Below are 21,685 nucleotides of genomic sequence, written 5' to 3' on the forward strand. Positions count from 1 at the left end.
TTTGCCGACTTATTGAACCGCTTGTCAACAAATTCCTGGAGCCAACACTGATTTTATGGTACAGATGGGAGAATTTAAAATACAGTGCTGTATTTAATTTCATGACAACCAGTTCTTTAAAAGAAAATATTCCCATTATACTGTAAGATAGTATTACAGCATACTACTTAATTCCATGATACAGTAATATGCTTTGTATGCCATTAGCGGTGGTTATCCGTATGTTTTCAAACCTTCCATTTACATTAGTAAAAGAATTGCTGGGAAAACTAAACAGACATTGTACAACAAACTTTCGAATGCTTTTTTTTTCTTTGATTCAAATTTTATTTATTTTTTATTTTTTTGTACAAATAAAAAGCAACTACACACTACATTTACTTTGCAACATTTGTGGATAAATAATTGTTATCTAAAGAACATTGGTGATAAATTTGATACCAATTAATCTGATTAATTTTACAGTATCATATTGTGCATGCAGTAAATTTTAATTAAGACAGTACAGTCATGGACCATGGATGGAAACAATGTTATTATTAAGCAGTTAAGGAGTTTCTTCATGTAAACAGCGTATATTCTGACTGCTGCGCCACTACTAACCAGAGTATGTTACCACCTAATTTATATACAAAGAACAAGACGTAATAAGTAAATCTATATTTTAATTTGTTGTCAACTCATGATAACATTAAGGTAAGTGCTTGAAACAACTCAGTTTTTTTCCTGTTTATCTGTAAAAGTGTGACCAAAGAATAAGACATAATTCATAAACAAACAGTTCATTCAACTTGCCCGTTTTTAAAAAAATAGCAGAAGAATAAAGACAAAAAAATATATCTAAGAGGACATTTCTAATGAAATAATATTATCACATCTACTGTATGTATACATATATAAGGTTAAAGACTTTACAGAACTAAACTAAAGCTATCAAATTTTATATGACAAATATCTTTTGGCAAATCATACAAGTTTGTTACAATAGTGTAGACAGTGCTTCCTATATCACAGACCATCACACATATAAAAAAAAAAAACACAATCATATTATTTCACAGTTGCTTTAGTAGAGTAGGCTCGTCAACTATAACTTGCAATAACTAAAACACATCAGTAAAAAAGTTTCTATCTAAAAATCGGGGTTATCATTTCCAACTTACCACTGGAGGAACAGATTACCATATATATACCAGGGAAGACAAAAAGAAGCACTGTTGAACACATATTAAAGTTGACCTGATCAACAATTCAATAATACTTATGATACATTATTAAGTGCATGCTTAATCCAATTCTGGCTAAATATCAACAATGCATGGTAAACCACATTGGGCAGTGGCTATTGTTACACCAATCATAAATCTATTCTTAATTCTGATTGAATCTTATTGTATGTATAAATTAGAATAGGACAATAACACCCAATCAAAATTGAGGATTAGTTTTAAGACTGGTGTAACAATAGCCACTGGCAAGCATATACTGTATAACAAATTATTGGAATTTCATGCAGATTGTAATTTTACAAACCAAACCGTTACAGAATTTATGCGTTTATCCACACTCGTCACAGAGAGCCATAAATAAAAAACACCCTGTCTTATTATCCCATTCAAAACAACATTACAACCCTGCACGCTGGCCTATAACTGTCTCTTATACACATCTAGATGTGTATAAGAGACAGATTATTGGTACAGTACAGAACTTGTATGAGAAACACTAAAATGCATTTGATATCTCAAAGCATTCAAAATTTATATTTCCTTTCTCTTTAAACTCGCTTTGCTAGCACATGAACATGTATCATAGAAAAAAATGACAATGCTATGTAACATAATCAGCACAGAGCCTCACATATCATCCAGGTGGTGAAAGCATATTTTACATTTTTTACAAACAATCCATTTTTTACAATAAGGCCAAATGAAAAAATATACTTGTTAAGCGTCACCCCCTCAAAAGTTTTCAGGGGCGGGGGGGTGCGGGCGCGTTTTTGTTTTTTGGGTTTTTTTTTTTTTGATTTTGGTTGTTTTTTTTTTTTTGCTCCATGATTTATCTCTGCACGGTTTCAGTTTATGTGACCGTTTTGGCTTGTACATAAAAGAAAGTCTACAATTGAGTCAGTACATCTTTTTTAAACATTGAGAAACACATTTAGGATCATTTATATACGCAGCCCATGAATTGCCACAGCAAAGAATTGAATATTTTGCTAGCCTAGTCTGGCCTAGCATTTCTTAGCTTCAATAACTGTATGAATGGTTGGCAAGCCAAAACTTAAGACTGAAACTGGCCATAACAGAAACTAAATCTTACGTACGTCGCACTTCACAGCTTGTTCTCTGCACTCAAGATGAATAAAAATGATCATTTTCCGCCAATTATCGGCATTTTTTAATTGATTTTCATCATTTTTTTTCAAAAAAAAAAGAGCCGGCTAGAAAATCAGGGGCGAGCAGGTGACGCTTAACAAGTATATTTTTTTATTTGGCCTAATGTCATTTTTTGTTTCTTTACGTTTCCTTAGCTTTCCTTGTCTTATCTTTGTCCTCTTCATGCCAGGTAAGTCGCTCTTCGTAAAATGATATCACAATCTGGGGGCATTTAGTGTTCGCCTCTTTGGCACGCACCAGGTCCGCCTCATTACTTCCTTGCCTGAAACCAAGGAAAAACAAGTTGTAATTACTAGAGTCAATTTCATTTTAGTCTCAACATTTGATATTAATTATACAAGTTGTTTCTTTAAACTTGGGCTCCGGAGGAAAAAAACGTTTTGATATGTTGTAGAACAGATTTTATAAAACAGAAAAAAGTTGTTTGACGAGAAACTGGGGAATGGTGAATAAGATACAGATTTTTTAATATTTAAAAACTGGAATGAAAAAGGAGGCATAACAGTTCTTTTTTACACCTTTTAAAATATTCAAAAATCTGTCGAACAACATGAAAAAATTGTTTTCCTCTGGAGTCTCACTATAACAAGTCAGCGAGTTTAATGGCAAAGCGGTTAAGGGAAGGGCGGCAGAAACCTACAGCTGTAATACCGGTGCTGGTTTGAGTGGCACGCTCAGGGATGTAGTTATGGTGGGCGGGGAAACCCAGCCTTGAAGTTTTCCACCCAGTCTAAAGCTAATTTCATGGCCCTCCACCCACCCTTATTATCCCACTTTTCCATCCTTAAAATTCACTCTTATTATTTAGGATTTAGCAATATTCTCACCCACCCACCCTTAAAATGTCTATCACCCACACTTAGTTTTCTACAGCTACAACCCTGCACGCTGGCCTATAAATTGTAAGCCCAGTGTACACAATTAGCTCGTGTTCATGAGCCTAGTACATCTTTCGAGAGAAACAGGGGTTACCCTGATGTACTATACAGCCTCTTTTGTGAATAAACAAGAGTACCTGGCACCGCTACATTTGTATTTTCTGCTGAACCTCCTTGTGTAACCACCCCTCATGGTCGCTTACAGTACGAGAGGTTCAGCTATAAACAATAATACGTAAAATAATAAAAAAAATTAGAGGAAGGCCATATTTACCATTTCATGAGGAAAAGCAAGTCCCCATTTGATTCTGTTGCACCAATAATTCTTTCGGGCTTTAATCCCCTCTCAAACCCAGTGGCTTTCTTGGCACCGCTGGTTGACGACATATCTTCATCCCTTTTTGACGCCTGTAAAACAATGCAGCATATTAATTACTGTCATATCATATCAATCAGTATTGATCTAAACAATGAACAATTAATATATCAACTATGTCATTCACTTTCTATTTTATGGATTTTTTAAAATGGAACTTAGCATTAAAGACAGGCTTAGGAGGAAAACAACTGATTTTTCTAAGACATAAATTTCATATTTGACAACAAACTCAGACGCGGTTAATAAGATACAGATTTTTGAATATTTAAAAACTGGGGAAAAGGGGTGTTACCACCTTTCCCCTAGTTTTTAAATATTAAAAAATCTGAATCTCATTTTTCCCCAGTTTTTAAATATTAAAAATTCTTAATCTCATTAACAGCTTCTGGGTTTTTTTTTAAATTTTTTTTATAACAAATGGTTTTCGAGTATAGAAAAATTAGATGCACAATACAGTAGAAACCCTGAATTACGAACCCCGATTTAACAAATTCCCGATTTTACGAACGTAAAATCAAGGTGATGAAATCATAAAAAGTGAAGTGAAAAATAATAATTTAAAAAAAATCTGCTCGAATTGTAACTGTTATTAGCATGCATACAACACAACATACCATACTATACAGTACTATGTAATTCTCAACTGAAGGAGGCCCTCTAACGGGCCTCTTAAAATTCAGTGTTTTTTATGGCTTCACACATGTGCATGCGACAAATTTTACTTTTCTTTCAGACATCGTTTTCAGCTTTAAAAGTCAACACAGTGCTTGATTGTTTTATTAAATGATCAATATATATAATAAACAAGAATCTATGGAAGTTGTGTCGGAGTGAAATCCACAATCTAGGTATTTAAGAAGGTGAAAACTTGAGGGCCTAGAGCGGGATCAGAATGCTTAGAAATCCTGCTGTGCAACACCTGTAAGTCTAAAGAAGCAAGACATTTTTTTTTTAACCACAAGAAAATTTCCTGGTGTCACTGGATTTTGAACCCAGAACCATTAGAGGTCAAGTATTTTAACCACAAACCTCTTCCTTCTTTTTTCTTTTTGTTTGTACTGTCTCTTCTGAACCATTTACACCAGATTTCCTCTTAGCAGCAGCGGCGGCTTCGTTTTTGGCTTTCAATTTGTCCTCAAATTCTTTGATTAAATCTGGGCAGTCTAAATTCTCTTCTGGTTCCCATGTATTGTCACTACTGTAAATGTAATAAACAAAAACAAAAAAATATTTACATTATTTTCATTATTAGTAATGTTATCACAAAAATTCTAATTATTTGTATCCACAGTTGAACTTGCTTAAGTCGAATCCAAAATGGCATTGAAAAATTGTTTGACTTACTCTAGATCAAATTTGACTTACAGATTGTTAATTAATGGAAAACACAACACTTTGGCATGATGGGAGCGGATGCGAACTAATTATTTTATTTTACATGGCCTTAGGCAAAGTCGACTTGGCAAGTTAAACTGTATTTCATAACTTAATAATTCTGTATTTTCATTTGTATTCATATTTCATATTGATGTATATTTAATATTTGTTGTAATTTTATGAGCAATGACTTTTTTCAATGTAATTTCCTTTTGGATAAATAAGTTTGAATTAAATTTCACAATTATCTTAATATCAATGATTCTTTACTTGAATAATCTCACAAGGCCTACAATGAAAATATTTTACTTATAAGTGGAGTCAAAAAGTATCAAAAGAACCTTTTTTAATTTCACAATAACTAGCAATTCTCCATATAATATTAGGAATCTTAAATTAAAAATACCCACTAAACTGTATCATAGTTTATGGTCATTTTAACTTGAGGTGGATGGATCACTGTAATGGAAGCCTTTACCTGACAGGAGTGATAGATACCCATTGTTATATCAAGCTACGCTGACACTGATCTTTTTTATTTTTTCTTACTATATTTGAACTAGATCAATAATACTGAATTTTGATCTATAGTATTATATGTGGTCGTGCAACATTATCAACATTTTCACAAGTGTACAAACAGTAGGCTGGGGGGGGGGGAAGTAGACAAATTTGTTCACTCTACATAATGCATGAAAATGTTGATTCAAAATAACATGCAATATGTAAAATAATGGTAAAATTATGTTACCATGGATATAATATTCATTTTTAAGCAACTAAGTATGTTTCTTTAGTTGACATCACACAAACATGGAGAATGTTTTTGCAAAATCAACATTTTTTTTGTACCCTTTCAGAGGGGAGGAAGGGGGTACCGAAAAAGAGTAGTTTGTACACTTTTGAAAACATTGATAATTGTGAACGACTCCTAAAGTGGAGTTCACTTTCATAGTGTAAGACCAACTTTAAGCCATTTTTGATGTTGTAGAAACAGATTTTTCTTAGACACAAAAATCATATTTGACGAAAAATGTGCAAGCAGTTAATGAGATACAGATTTTTGAATATATAAAACCGGAGGAAAAAGGTGGGGAGAAAAAGGTGGGAAAAAAAAGTGTGGTTACACTCCTTTTCCCCCCCAGTTTTCAAATATTCAAAAATCTGCATCTCATTAACCATTTTGCAAGATTTTTGCCAAACATGCTTTTTGTATCTTAGAAAAATCAGTTGTACAACATATCAAAAAAAATTTTTTCTTCCAGAGCCTGGCTTTAAATGACACACACGAAGCATTACATTTGTTTTGTTGTTCAGAAACACCATGTAGTAGAAACAAAATATTTAATATACAGTACAAGGTTTATTTTGAAAAACAAGCCTGGATTATAGGTACTGTACGTACAGTACAGGTTTATGCCATTGTAGTACGACAATGCGTTGTCCAGGGTGGGGGGGGGAATTAAAAATGAAAAAATTTTTTAGATGTTCTCAATGATAGTAAGGATGGCACTGGCTGAAATGAACTCAGAGCATTGGGGGGGGGGGAAAGGAAGGGGGCAATGTCCTACTTGTCCAAAGACTCAATGGGTTCACAAAATCCTACTTTTCATATTATTTCAAGAATCAAAAACAGCCAGCTCCCATGGCACTCAAGATAGATGGCAGCCATTGATTACTTCACCAATTGACCTAAAACAACAAGTTGAAGCATTATAGACCTACTGTAGAGGGCCACATAAAAGGTTTCTTTAATGCTCAGAAATATTAAAATAAATAAATAAATAAATAAATAAATATATTAAACTACAGATGCCTCTCAGATACTAGATTCAGGCATGATAACTACCCTTTCTTTGTCTGTCTAGATTGCCTTCCAACTAAAAATTGATTTATGTTATTGGTTAAAAAGGCCTCATTCTCCTTTTTTAAAAATATTAGATCGAGAAACTGCTCATCCAACTAAAAATTGATTTATGTTATTGGAAGAATATCTACTTACTCCGAGTACCCCTTCCACCTAAGATAGTACTCTGTTTTTCCCTTGTTTATTCTTTTCTCAATAACACGCTCCACCTGATATTCCTCTTCTCCATCGTCTCCTTCATCGGCAGCAACCTTAGGCTCATCTTTAACCTTTCCCATACTGTATATTTTTTTCAACGTCTACAAGAAATAATCACAAAAAAAAATAGCCTTAATAATAATCAGTTTTGATGGTTTTAATTTGACTGAATTTGTTCAAATAACCTATCAATGAAATTCTTTATTCATGCCACTCGAGACACCTTAAATTAATTTATTTCTTGATCAATCTGAACGTGACATTACTTTCGATTTGAATTGACTCGTGAACTCTGATGTATCCAATCGATCTTTTCCATTATCCCATCAGAAGGCTTGACAATACATGCATGTAGTTTACAGTACTTTAATTAACCTGCTGCACACATTTCCATCGTAATTAAGTTTTTCCCTGATTACAATGGCTCACGAATGCACCCATTGTGTACCACAGGACTGAATAGGGGTCGTTAATTTGACATGACCGAAATTTGTCATTTTGTCTTTTTGGGCATGTGCAGGTAGACATGAACGTGTCCAAGTAATAATGTAGGTCTTGACTCGAGAATGGACACATCATGGGCGCAATGTGGATAAAAACGGGATTCGTCCATCAATTTTCATTAACTATACTCAAATTTGGGCAGAAAATCACTAGGAAAATATAGTGTACAGAATCGTAACTATTGCATAATTAACAGGCAAAGGCCTAATTATCGGCAAAATATGTACAGAAATTCCTATGGCTACATATTTACGCCGGACCGTTAGTTCAAGTTATGCATAACAATTGACATTTCTTTTCAATCAGATCCCTCTTGTTGAACACTTGTCTGTATTGTTTGCTGTGAAGTGTGAATGAGTCATTATTATAACATTTAAGCATCAATCAAAATAATTCACTATCATCAATCAATGATCAAGGAGAAGTACTGTTTTAACATAAAACCATTCTAATAACAACCTGGCCTAATGGGTGATCATCCATATCGGCATCCATTCCAAGATATCAATAAGAAAATTTGTTTTGAACATTCAATTAAGTTCTAAAGGTTTCATACTACTACAAAACAAAAATCAGAAGAGCTAGGCTAGGCCTAGACCTACGGATCGCTCATCGCTAACCACAGCAGCAACAGCAGAAAATAATTCTGTTGCCTTTTCCAAGCAAATTGCCAACTACTAGGCCTAGGGCCTCCCCTGTAGCCACTATTCAAACATTGAGTGATACTCCAGCCGGAGTTACACTATCAAGATCAATTTAACTTTATATAGGCCTAGCTCATCTAGGCAAGGCCAAGATGGCCAACAAGCTTCTTCTTTTTCTTTAGGCACACAATACATGTGCCAAGGATTGTCAAGAGCGAATATATCACTATCCTACTTGTAGGTGACAATCCCTTACACAAGTCAAACATACACACACGATGCTTTTCACAAACTAAATCTCAATATGAATTTTAGGGAGTCATTATTATGTCATGAGAAAAAATCCTGCAACTGGCAGGAATTGAACCCAAGACCCTGGGATTGGAAGGCAAGCATCTTAACCACCAAGCTATTCAACTCCACTTCAAGCACGCCATGTTATGTTGTACCACAGTATACACACAGAAAAGAAAGACAAAAATCTGTTCTGTGTGAACTGTGATTGACCAACAAGATAAGCTACCTAGGCTACACGGCAGGGCCTAGGGGCCCTAGGGCCCAGGCCTGTTTGACAGCATTTTGCTAAATATTCACTTAAATATACACATTCACTATAGGTATTAGCAACCAAATTATAGATTAAAATATACAAAACGGTGGATGAACTATAATTATTACAATTATAAAATAAACAACTGAGCAATAAAATTACCTCAAAAACTACGGCGGGAAACTTACTCCTTCTTCGAAAGATACTGCGCAAATCAATAACCTTTCATTTGCATAGACCTTAATATGAATTCAACGGCTATACAATTCATAAGCGTTTTAATAATTTTGCAGACAATAAATAAAAATAAATATTTATGAAATTACGTTATTATATTTTATAAATTCATTCTTCTATATTTATTGTCATATAAATTATTATAAATTTATACTAAGAAACAAAAAATATTGCCAAATTTTCAAAAACGGATATGACACATCTCGAAAACACGTGGGCCTCGTGGTGTAATTTTCGATGGTGGTGTGTGGTGTCAGAAAAAAAAGATATAGCGCCACCACATCTGCTTTTTGAGGCCCGTCTTCGATGGTGGTCGGCTAGCTAGTTAGGCCAGCTCATCTTGAAAACTACACTTTTGATTCACACACACGCAGCAATATGGCGATGTACAATTTTAAGAAAATCACTGTGGTTCCAACTTCCAAGGTAACGGTTTTTTTTACGTATGTAGGGATTATACACCTTTTTATTCATTTAATAAGACTAGGCCCTAGGCTACGCCTAGGCCTAGCTAGTAGTACCTAGCTAGTAGTACTAGGGGCCTAGGTAGGCCTAGACATAAGCCTTCTTAATCTTAAACTACAGTACTAGGCCTCTAGGCTCGAGAGTGATAGTGGGTAATCTGGATCACCGATCTAGCCTAGTCTTAGTACAGGGCCTAGGTAGATATAGTCGTACTCTCTTTAGACTGGGCTATGCCTTACGACCTACATTAGTTCCAAGCGTTAATAATTAATTGCTTCTGGCCAAACAAATATGCTCATTGCTAGGCCTAGATTAAAGATGTATTTTCCCATGCTAAATACCAAAAAAATTATAAAAAATATTTTTTGAAATTAACTTGCCCATTTTGAAGTAACACCAAAGTTATCAATATCAACTTGAACATAGAAATAAAAAAAAAAAATGACGCTGGCCAATATAAAGATAAGAATGACGTCATGGAATTGAAGCCAAGCTTACATGTGAAGGGTTTAATTTTCTTTCTATTCTGAATGTTTAAAAATCTTTTCTTTTTATAGGACTTTGTTGACATCGTGTTATCGAAGACACAGAGAAAGACACCGACTGTCATACACAAGCATTACAAGATCAGTCGTATTCGTTCATTTTACATGCGCAAGATCAAGTACACCCAGCAAAACTACCATGATAAACTGACACAAATTATAAATGATTTCCCAAAACTTGAGGTACTTGCTACCCACAACTTTAGGACTAATGTGAATGTGTGGTGTTTTTTGTGGTTGAGGTCCTGGGGTCATTTCTTGAAATATTAAGGAGAATTGATTGACTTGAGAGAATGAGCTGGCAGAATGAATTTAATCATCCGTGACTGGTGCCACATGCATTTTACATTCTATCGGGTCTATTTTGAAGCAGCGCTGCCATCCTCTCGTAACTCAGTCAGGGACTTCCAGCAGGCCAGCCTAGCCTAAGCAGCTAGCTTGTAGCAAATTGAGTGCGCTGCGCACACGGTAACTACGTAGCGCGTAATGCCTAGGCCTCTGAAAGTCCCCAGCGGTAGTCGGCAGGTTACCAGAAATTTTTATTTCAAATTAATAGCGAAAATTGTGTTTAGTAAATCAATTTTAGATGCAAAAAAAATGGCACCCCTGTGCCAGGGATCTCTAGCTTAGATTTCCTGAGAGATTTTATCGCCCCAAAGGCTGGGCAAATGTCCCCGACAGCTTGGTCTAGGGGTCTAGGCCTTGCTGAGCCACTTGCTGGTATCGCCCCTGAGTAGTACTAGCCATTGTATCTTTCTACTAAACCCCACTCCTTCGATATTGTTGCTAGTTCCCACAAAACTACAGTGTTACGCAAACACGTATGTCTGTGGGACAACATGTGTGCTTGTTAGACACATGTATATTTCTGGCCCTCTGATTGGTCAATTGTTAAGTTTGATTGACATGCTGGAAAGTCCATTAAATGAGGTTCTATACAAATTTAGCACTTGGTATGTATTCCTCTGTTAATTAAATCTGAACTGTTCCATAACAGTGTGTATTGACAAGTGTTTTTTTTTTTTTTGTTTTTTTTTGTGGTTTTAATATTTTTTTTTTTTTTTATTCTATAAATTTCAGGATATTCACCCATTTTATGCAGACTTAATGAATGTGTTGTACGACAAGGATCATTACAAGTTGGCGCTTGGCCAGATAAACACAGCCCGTCACCTTATAGATAAGTATGTTCTTTACACTTTTGTAGAATTTTTTTATAAATTACTTAAAGTTGCTTTCTGTTCCAGATACATCAGCATCTCCATCATTGTTAAGCCCTGTCCAGACTATGAAATTTTGTGTAACAAAAACATATGCCATGCCTAAATATGGTCATGATGACATCACATCATGACCATATATAGACACATCATGACTATATTATGGGCATACATCAATTTTTTTGTCAGACAATTTAATAGTCTAGACAGAGCTTAGTCTAGGTAGAGTTAAAGATTTACAGTTTTCAATTAATAAATATGTACTAATTAATATTAATTTTTATTTTTTTTGGACAGCTTATACTTACACCAAAAACTTCACCAAATATAGTAGCAGCATTAACAAAAGACCTGTCCAGACTATCAAATATTATTTGTGACATGCCTAAACATGGTCATGATGACATCACATCATGACTATATATAGGTACATCATGACTAAATATGGGCGTACAACAAGCTGATAGTACAAAAAACTGAAAGATTCAGTAATAATAATAACTTCTGGATGATTTTGATTAACTCTTACTCGGAGTTCATCTATCTTATTTAAAATGGATCTAGCATTATGCACAAACAGAGTATTAGGGTAACCTAATTTTGTACAAAAACGTTCTTTGTGATTGATTGATATTGAGTGTATTGTTATTACATTTTTCAGTGTCGCACGTGACTATGTACGACTGATGAAATACGGTGACTCGCTGTATCGCTGCAAACAGTTGAAGAGAGCTGCTCTAGGTCGTATGTGTACAATAATGAAACGTCAGAATCAGAGCTTACAATACTTAGAACAGGTTCGTCAACATTTGTCCCGTCTGCCGACCATTGACCCCATGACAAGGACGCTGCTCATCTGCGGGTTTCCAAACGTTGGCAAATCAAGTTTCATGAATAAGGTGAGTTATTTTGTCAGCTCAAATTATTTTTATTTTGCCCTACTCTTCTGAAGTGGCTTTGACTGCTATGTATGTGCTCTCCTGATGTGTGTCTATGTTTAAAATGTTTTAAAATTCAACTTGACCTATTATTTGGTAATGTTTACAAATTTATACTGAATTTTTAAGAGAATCCAGTAAAGTAAATAATGAGAAAAATTATTTTATGGACATTAATGATGAATAAAAGACAAGAGAGTGATGAAACTAAAAAAATTGTCCTCTGTGCAGGTCACAAGAGCTGATGTTGAAGTGGAGCCGTACGCCTTCACCACAAAGTCCCTTTTTGTGGGACACATGGACTACCGCTACCTTCGCTGGCAAGTGATCGACACCCCGGGAATTCTTGATCATCCACTTGAGGAACGGAACACGATTGAGATGCAGGCAATCACTGCACTTGCCCATTTGCGGGCATGTGTCTTGTATTTTATGGATCTGTCGGAACAGTGTGGCCACTCAATAGAATCACAGGTATAAAAATCTATGCCGTCACTCTAGTGTGTTCATTGCAATCATTATAATACATAGTTGTCCATCAAGGAAGGCACCCAGATTTGACCAACCAATCAACAACTAACTACAGCCCTAAACACAGGCGCTGGTTCGAGTCGCTCCTTAAGAACTTAAAATAGAGGCCCATACACAATTCAGCTCAATAGCGCTTTACCTATTTTGTTAATAGTATGTTGTTGTGTTTATTTTTAGATTGAATTGTTTGAGAGTATAAAGCCCTTGTTTTCCAATAAACCATTAGTCATAGTTATCAACAAGATTGATATTGTCAAGCCAGATGAACTGTCCCCGGAAAAGCAGGTGAGAGCCAATTAATTTTAAAATCGTTTATGTTTTATATTAATTTGAAAAGTTAGGTAATCCAGGTGGTATTATAAAACAAAAATAGGCTCATGATAGGAGCATGAGTGTACTGCAGAAACTAGGTCAAAATTACTTTGTCAACACACTGTACTTGGCATGCGTGTCAAATGAAATGAACTGAACTGAACTCACATTCCATTTAACACAAAAATGTCACTACCACAGCATAGAGTATATCTGCGCAAGCACAAGTATACTCAAAAGTAATATTGAAATTACAGTACTATACAAGCACACACAGCAATTACACAACCATATATTGAACAGCAATACACTATGTCCCTCCTAATACCGATTGATTGACTGAATGAACCAGCCTCTAAGTTTGGCTTATGGACAAAAGCAAACACAAGGAAGAAAGGCTGGCAGAAATCCACTGATACTTCAAACCTTTTTCATCCCTTTTTTTTTTTTTTTAGAAACTTCTGGAACAGTTTAAAGCAGAGGAGATCCCAGTACTCACAATGAGTACAGTTACAGAAGAGGGTGTGATGAACGTCAAAACCGAGGTAAGAATTGCTGAATTCATTAAGATTTATAGCTTAAATGTAGAGAAATTATCATTAATTTGAAAGTCATTTTCTGTGAGGTCTTTCCCGTGAGATACACAGTAGATTTTAAAACTCTTGATTTTTGACATGTATATTCAGAGTATTTGAAGAACAATATGATCATTTTTATTTTTGAACTTTCATTTCAGGCGTGCAATTTACTGTTGTCGCAGAGAATTGATGTTAAAATGAAAGGAAAGAAAGTCTCTGATGTGCTAAACAGACTTCACGTCGCTATGCCAACTCCGAGAGATCAAAAGGTGGGGAGCTATAATGATTTTGAATTTCAGAAGTTTCTTTTATAATGCAGAATATTTTAAGCCTAATGTTCAGACACTTTAAAAAAATAAAAAGAAATAGCGATAGTTAATTTAGTGTTTCATCCTGTATTGAAACAATGCAATAGTTTATTGTGTTTTCTTTCTCAGTCAATTTTATGTTAGGTTATCCAGTTTCTTGTGTCACTTGAGCTCTAAGTGATTTATGTTCAAGAAATCACTTTTTAGGTCCTCAGAGTGCTGGAGAACAGGTTCCTTCTGCTGTTTTCTCTTTGTCTCTTTAGTAGTAGTTTCTCATTGTTTGTTTTAGGGTATTCCTTGGTTTAAATTTTTTTCTTTCGAGACTTCGCTTTTAAGCGCATAGAGACTGTTCCTGTAAGATGCTCTATTACAGGTACATACAGCTAATACATGGCCATATATTGTACACCACTACCCAATGTCCATCCTAATACCGATTGGCTGAATGAACCAGCCTTTAGGTTTCGCTTATGGACGAAAGCAAATACAAGGCGGAAAGACTGGCTGAAGTCCACTGATACTTCAAACCTTTTTCTCCTTGTGATATTCTATGTATTTATAACAATTTAATTAGTGAGGGCGTACTCCAACCCTAACTTTGTAAATGGCTAAATGTTAGTTATAGCCAGTTAAATATACACTTTTTTTTAGATCAGGAAGCATGCATATATTGTTTTGTTGAATTTTATATAAATTACAATTTTTGCCTAAAGAAACTCTTGTTAAAGCCTTTGATTGACAATAATATTTTCGTCATCTTTATAAGCAAGAAAATCTGAATTCTTGGGTTCAAGACCAGTGACTCAACAGGGTATTTTCTCACGGCTAAAGCCGGGCACACACTGCGTCGTACAGGTGTCACCCGCAGAATCTGTTTTTGCTATCAGTATTACTAACGCCATCTGCTGATTAGCGATGGCAGACACGTTAATTGTCATTAAAAATTATCCTTTGCATGCATGCCTTCCTGCATTGCTTATTACATGGAATCCCGTCAGCACCGAGTTTGCCTGGCTTAAAACAACTTGACTGACTGACTTTCTTAAGCCCAGCAGAGTTTACAGAGCATCATTACATTATGTTATTGGGGATTATTTCTGCTGTTGGGGGTAAAGGAAAACAAAATTATTACTAAATTGATTCCTAAATCCTCCTATCTTTGGTCTTCAAAGGTCAGACCACCATGCATCCCAGAAGCTGTCAGAAAAAAGCGTGAATTGATGGACACAGACAAGCCAGCTCGCAAACTCCTGCGTGACGTGGAACTTGAGATGGGTGACGATTACGTTGTCGATCTGCGAAAGCATTGGTTGGTGAAGGAGGAAGAGAGGTACGACGAAATTCCAGATATATGGATGGGTCATAATATTGCAGATTATGTGGACCCAGAAATTGACGCTAAGCTAGAAGCACTGGAAAAGGAGGAAGAAATGAGAGAGGCAGCCGGGGTGTATGACTCAGATTCTGTAAGTAATCAATGATTTTGTAAAGATTTACAGTAACTTAAAAGAACTGGTTACATACCTGGGATAATAAATTTCAAAAGTAAAATTTCAGTAATTTTACTTGACTTTCATACATTTATCTATCTAATGTTATTGAAAGTTCCATCTTGTTTATGGAATGCAAAGTGTTGAAAACAAAACAAATGCATTATTTACTGTTTTTACTTATTCAATAATGTTTACAATCATATATTGAAATCATTTGTTCAAAGTATAATTTCTTTAGCCAAATGTAACTTTGTATTTAATTAATCAATCAATTAGTTTACCAACCGAGCCTATATCCACAAATGTGTTGTAAACCTTAAATTGAACTGATTTTTTTCTTGATTTTAGTCAGATGAAGATGATGAAATGGTAGAAATCAGAAAGACAGCAGCCATGTAAGTAGTAAAGAATACTATCCCTGTTAGCCTTCCAAAGAAAATGAAAATATCAAAAACCTCTATTAATGTACTTCTCAGCCAGATATATTACTTGCTTTTTCTGCAACTACCAATATGCTTAATGTGTGTATATCAAACAACTGAGTATCTACCAGCTGTGAATCAGTATTATAAAAATCTAAAGCTCTCATCTTGCATCCTGATTAAAAGTGAAGATGTTTTTAACAAACAAAATCAACTTCACTCCCCAAGCTTCTAGAGCATTAAATTAATTCCCTGAATGGATTGCCCTTATTAAATATATTTTAATGTAAAAGAGGATAAAACACACCTGTACAGTAATCTGAATGTTAAGAGATTTCTTGTAATTAGATATTTGTTTCTTTTATTTTCTCAAACAGGATACGAGAGAAAAAAACATTGATGATTCAAGCGTCTCGTGAAAAACGACGGATTAAGACACCTCAAGTTCCTAGGAAAGCAAGAGCAGTACGTCCTTTCAGTTCTTCTCCTCGCATTTCACCATTTTCTAAACTACTTGTACATTTTCTTTATACATACTTTTTTCCCTTATAGTAATTATAGTTAGACCATTTATATATTCTGTTCTATCCTATTTTGTCTTTTTTATTGTTATGTTTAGGACTGCTCAAGTTTAACCACTTTTATCATGTTTATTTATTTCAATCCAATTTTTTTCATTTCAATTCTACAGACGAAGAGAACTCACTTTGAAGCACACATGGATGGCCTAGGGATTGACCCCATGGATAAGGTTAGTATCATGAGTAAACTTGCCCATGATTGATGATTTGCATGCATTATCTTTGACAAAACATTGTAACATAGGCCAAAAAAAAAAATTGTGTTGCTCTATTTGATGCCAAATTAATCCTTCTTATTAACTTATTTTTTGTTGAATTTAGTTCAATATACACTTGGTTAGTATTAATTCTGATATTACTTTGAATAATATTTTCTTTGGCTGAGGTTGCCACCGTTCTAATTTTCATGCCTAGGCCTCGGTCTTAACTATATACAGTAGATAGTCCAGCCTTGAGTTTAGACAGCAGTTCGAGGGCTATCATATTTAAGGTTTAATAAAAAATCTGACTTACTGACCAACGATCCCGTTTTTTTTTTTTTCAATTTAACATGTTGACTGCCTTTTCTTTTAGTCGTTTAACATCAAATGATGTGTCTAATAAATTAGCGGGAAAATGTTAGGAGACGAGCAAACTCGTCGACGGCACTGAGATTGCACTTTTTATTGACTATGTCAAGGGCGAGGTATCACTTTTGCTGCTGTGGCATCTAAAGTGCAGTCGGATTTGTCAGTGTATCACAATTGTTCACTTGTTATACTGGCTCATAAGCAGGATTCCTTAACGGCAGGTTTTTGGTAGAGCCAGAGATTAGGGTGCCTATTTGGCCTTGTGGAATCCAGATGAGAGCTCTTGTGATGCCATGGGGAAAAGCTCTCTGGTCCTGAACCATTCTAGGTAGTAAAATAATGAATTTCATTATCATTTTGATGGTTTTTGGTCAAAGAAAATAGTTTATCAGACAGAATTAGCTCAAAAAATGAGTTCAACCAAACCATAATAAAAAAAACGTCCTGATTATAGGCCTTATTAGCTATCTTCTACAACAGGCCGTCTTAGACTGATAAAGCCAAATTCTTGATTATTCATTCATGTAGGGACACTACACAAAATCACGATCACGTAGCAGAAGTGCAGTTGTACCAAAGAAGAAGCGTATGGATTCGTTGGGTCGTGTCGTCAGCAGCTCAAGACCGCCTCGCGATGTTTCTGGTATCAGAGATCCAGAGGTGAGTAAATGCCACTCAACTGTCAATCACTTTTTAACTATAAATCACATGTAACTGTCAGTCACATTTTATATAAATGTGTCATATTATGTAATGCAGTATGGTAGTGACTGGCTGATCTTTTTGCACATATTGTATAAATTGAGCAGTAAACTGACAAATTACCCACTTAATATTATGTACATCTAAGAGGCACTTAGAGCTTGATCTAAGTGCCAAGTACCATATTCGTAACTTATGGGGGATACGCAAATTTATTGACCATGACAACTGTCATGCTGCCGTTCGTGCACTTGTTTTATCAAGAATTGATTAGCAACTCATTGCACTCTGAGTTGACTGTTACAGATTCTCTAAAATTGCAGAAGTTGCAGAATTCTGCTGCATGCCTCATTTTTAACATCCGATCCTCTCATGCACACACATCACATCTTCTCTGTGAACTTCACTGGCTGCCTTTTAAGCAACTGGTTTATTTCAAATTAATGGTTCTTGCATTCAAGTCGATGTCTGGCCTATGCCTGCAATATATCTGACTTTTTACTTGTACGTAAAAAGCAAATTCATACCAGATTGGCTTTGTACATTAACTTTCATCAACCCATATTTAACAAATGTATTGGTAACAAATCATTTCCATATTAGGTGCCACTCATCTGGAATAACCTTCCAGTGCACATTCGATCTTCACCATCTGTAACTGTCTTTAGGACTTTAAAGACTCGCCTCTTTAATTAATTATCTTCATTTTTATTTTTATTTCATTTATTGTTGTTGCTTTATTTATGATTCTGAACTATGCCACTGCTTCTTTTGATTTGTTTACTTGTACTGTGCTTGAGTTAGGCAATGATTATGACTGCCTGTGGGTTGTGAGGTGCCTAAGTATGTGGGGTTCAGTGCTTCATATCTGAAAAGAAAGGTGCTTTATAAATGACCTGATTGGATTGGATTGGATAATAGTACCTATAATATTCACCAAGATCTTCGCAGCAGAGTTTTATTTTCGACACAGGCCTTGTTAGTGGGCGAGTTTTTGTTATGGGGCGAGTTTGTTAGGGTGCGAGTTAGGGGGTAAGCTTGTTAAAGGGTGAGTTTGTAGGGATATCTGTGTATAGTTGGCAGGTTGAGTTTGTCGAGGGGGCGAGATTGCAAGGGCAAACTTTGGTAGGTGGCGAGTTGACTGGAATCTGTCATTGACTAATCGACTTACAATAGTAAAAGTATTACAGCTTCTCTGTACTAAAGTACAGTTTACAATACTGCCACATTCTAATTACTCAGTTTATCATTTATTTTTATTTTCTTTGTCCAATAGAAATTGAAGTCAGTCAGGAAGCTAACCAAGGCTATTCAAGAACGCAAGTTTGCCAAACATGCTAAGAAGGGAGAATCTGATCGGAAAATCCCAGACCGGAAGCCGAAACATCTTTTTGCTGGAAAACGCAAGATGGGCAGTTCAAATCATCGTTGAGCCAACGTGTTTCACTATATTCAATTATTTGTATTATTTATTCTACCCTTTAAATGTTAAAGGGAATATGTTAAAAATTATTTTACATTTTAATGAAGCTATTACTAATAATAGTTAACTGGAGTCAGATAAACATGTTTTCTGATTGGTTAGCGTATTTATGCTGACTGTCTCTCATATTGGATCAAATATAAATGATTTTTGGTTTAGAAATTTTTTTAAATAAGTATAGTTTTATTTCTCAATTTTTTGTCTAAGTACACTAATAACACATCCAAGGTGGTTATTAGGAAGAAAATTTTTGAGATGCTAAATTCAATCAGATAAAAAAACACTATCATAGAAAATAACACAATACAGTACAGTAATTACAAAACCAAGCCACATACACACCAGCCTCCCGATACTGGAAAACCCAAGAGCATGTCTGCTACGTTATAAAGAACATCTGCTAGAAAGGAATTGATGGGAACATCAGAGGTTGGCGAGATAATCAATGATTGATGATGGTGTTATTAGATCTATTTGCATGTGTAGGGTGATTAAATTCATTTTTATTCTTATGTTTAAATTAAATTCAATTTGAAGGAATAAAAAATAATTTTTCATCACTATCACATTGTTTTTGTCCTTTTTATGGTATCTTGTGCTAACTTTTTTGACTTGTTCTCTTGGTCTTTCTTCACTTTCAATGCCTTTTAAATCTAGGTCTATAATTACTTTGTCTTCTTTGTCTACCTAAGCCATTTAATATTAATTTATATGAACACAATGATAGTAATAATACGAAGAACTAGTCTAGGAATCATCCTAATCCTGTGCATTACAATGGCCTGTCGCTAAACCTGGATGGAGCGATGCACCTGTGACATCATTACAAATCATAAAATTGCATAAAGATATGTAACTGAGTATTTTAAATTAGTTTTCAAGTTACATGAAATTGGTAAACTTGTTTAAGAGGCACACCGAAACAGCCTATCATTTATTTATTTTAACTTAATTCTCATCCAACAGGGGATCAAAGATGGCTTAAGCAATGGTTATGAGAGTAAAGAAAGTGGAAATTCTTTATTCTAGGCACCTTTTTTTGTAAAAACTATATTGTTTGGTGAAAGAGAACAATTTTTAGTGGCAGATATTCCGTAACGAGGACTTGTGTGATGGAGCAGGGCCACGTCGGGAGAGCTGGATATTAGAATAGAACACTTTAAAATCAACTAAATAAGCATTGAAACCCTTAAATTGCTGTGTTTTTCCAGGGGCTTCTCCCCCGTGACTAATTCCGATAGATTTTTTAGCGACGCCCAACCACGCCCACTTTGATGTCGTCGGGGACTTGGGACCCCCTGTCAGGCAAAAATGTTGGGGATTCAATATGATAGAAAGAGATAATATTTACAAAGTCATTGAACATTTAATTTTAACCAAAATCAACACCAATAAAAAAAACAAAAAAACAAAGAAAACAATTTCGATATTATTGCACAGAATATTTGATAACGTTTTTTTGCAAGTTTTTGTTTTTTAAGCACCAGTTTGAAACAAGTTCATGTCTGCATTGGGCACCGGTCCTCCTCAATCGATGTTCAGAACCACCTTCCACATTGTCGACAGACTTTCAGAATCTGGTTTCCTTTTTCTCTCCGCAATTTTCAGTACAACTTTGCTTATTGTCGACAGATCTTTCAGAATCTGGTTTAATTTTTCTCTCAGTTTTCAGTACCACTTTGCATGTTGTCGACAAAATCAGCAGAAGGTTGTTGGTAGAACACATCTTTCGGAATCTTTTTCTCTACTCAATGTTCAGAACCACTTTGCATATTGTCGACAGACTCTGCAGAAGGTTCATCGGAGCACTACATCTTTCATAATCTGGTTTCCTTTTGCTCTTCTAAAGACACAGAAAGCCATAGTTCATAGATATGCAGCCCTGTCTTATCTACTTCAGCTATCAACTCCAATTAAATCTGTAAAGGCAAAAATGCATGGAAAATATAAGTGCACACGTTATTTATATTTATTAATATACGAAACACAAAAACACAAATGGGTCTGTTATAAGACAATGGTCTCTTTAACACTGGAGCGTTCTACTTCATGTACTGTAGGCCCTATGTATCTTTTGTTCTATTTATAAAGTATTTCCCTGGACCAAGGGCGGCGCCAGGATTTTCCCAATGGGGGTATCTAAGGTTCCCGACGGGGGTGGGGGGGGGGGGCTGATTTCCCTGACGAGAACAAAGTGGGCGTCGTCGGGCGTCCCTCAAAATCTTTGTAAAGTGGTCCAGGGGGCGATATGACAATTTAGGGATTTCAAAGCTTATTTGATCGATTTTAGAGTCTTAATATCCCCGACAAATTGTGTGTTCTTACCCACCCCTACCTCCCCGCCACTCCTCTTAGCGCCGCCACTGCCCTGCACTCGCCGCTGGCGCCACCACTACATATTATTTTACACAAAAAATACTAAAATACAGACTTGCTAGCTAAACATACCACACAGACAGGCCTAAATGGCCCTCATTCGCTGTCTTCCTCTATTTTAACCTCAAC

General features: G+C 35.4%; 2 protein-coding genes and 1 long non-coding RNA gene across 4 annotated transcripts; 1 reads left to right on the forward strand and 2 right to left on the reverse strand.

Moving 5' to 3' along the window:
* Positions 1 to 1,892: 1,892 nt before the first annotated feature.
* LOC117116876 (chromobox protein homolog 1-like) lies at positions 1,893 to 9,105 on the reverse strand. Of its 2 annotated transcripts, XM_033260985.1 has the most exons (6): positions 8,959 to 8,977; positions 7,886 to 7,942; positions 7,036 to 7,199; positions 4,686 to 4,854; positions 3,552 to 3,685; positions 1,893 to 2,661 (listed from the first exon to the last, which is right to left on the reverse strand). In XM_033260985.1, the coding sequence occupies exons 2-6, from the start codon at positions 7,892 to 7,894 to the stop codon at positions 2,520 to 2,522; spliced, it is 618 nt and encodes a 205-aa protein (XP_033116876.1). In that variant the 5' UTR covers positions 7,895 to 7,942; positions 8,959 to 8,977; the 3' UTR covers positions 1,893 to 2,519. The 2 variants fall into 2 exon arrangements, with proteins under 2 accessions (XP_033116876.1, XP_033116877.1); XM_033260986.1 differs by lacking the exon at positions 7,886 to 7,942 and having other exon boundaries at positions 8,959 to 9,105.
* Positions 9,106 to 9,305: 200 nt separating this feature from the next.
* Positions 9,306 to 19,743, forward strand: LOC117116875 (nucleolar GTP-binding protein 1-like). Its single transcript, XM_033260984.1, has 14 exons — positions 9,306 to 9,459; positions 10,056 to 10,226; positions 11,124 to 11,227; positions 11,925 to 12,162; positions 12,433 to 12,675; positions 12,910 to 13,017; positions 13,500 to 13,589; positions 13,781 to 13,891; positions 15,103 to 15,396; positions 15,772 to 15,818; positions 16,223 to 16,310; positions 16,537 to 16,596; positions 17,524 to 17,655; positions 18,974 to 19,743. Exons 1-14 carry the CDS (start codon positions 9,412 to 9,414, stop codon positions 19,127 to 19,129), a joined length of 1,890 nt encoding a protein of 629 aa, XP_033116875.1. The 5' UTR covers positions 9,306 to 9,411; the 3' UTR covers positions 19,130 to 19,743.
* A 928-nt stretch (positions 19,744 to 20,671) lies between these two features.
* LOC117116877 lies at positions 20,672 to 21,685 on the reverse strand. Its single transcript, XR_004446833.1, has 2 exons — positions 21,629 to 21,685; positions 20,672 to 21,099 (listed from the first exon to the last, which is right to left on the reverse strand). It is a non-coding gene; the product is annotated as an uncharacterized LOC117116877 (long non-coding RNA).

The sequence above is a fragment of the Anneissia japonica genome, unplaced genomic scaffold (genome assembly GCF_011630105.1).
Source record: "Anneissia japonica isolate Jap-2015-1 unplaced genomic scaffold, ASM1163010v1 scaffold1302_len1884557_cov193, whole genome shotgun sequence".
NCBI classification, from domain to species: domain Eukaryota; kingdom Metazoa; phylum Echinodermata; class Crinoidea; order Comatulida; family Comatulidae; genus Anneissia; species Anneissia japonica.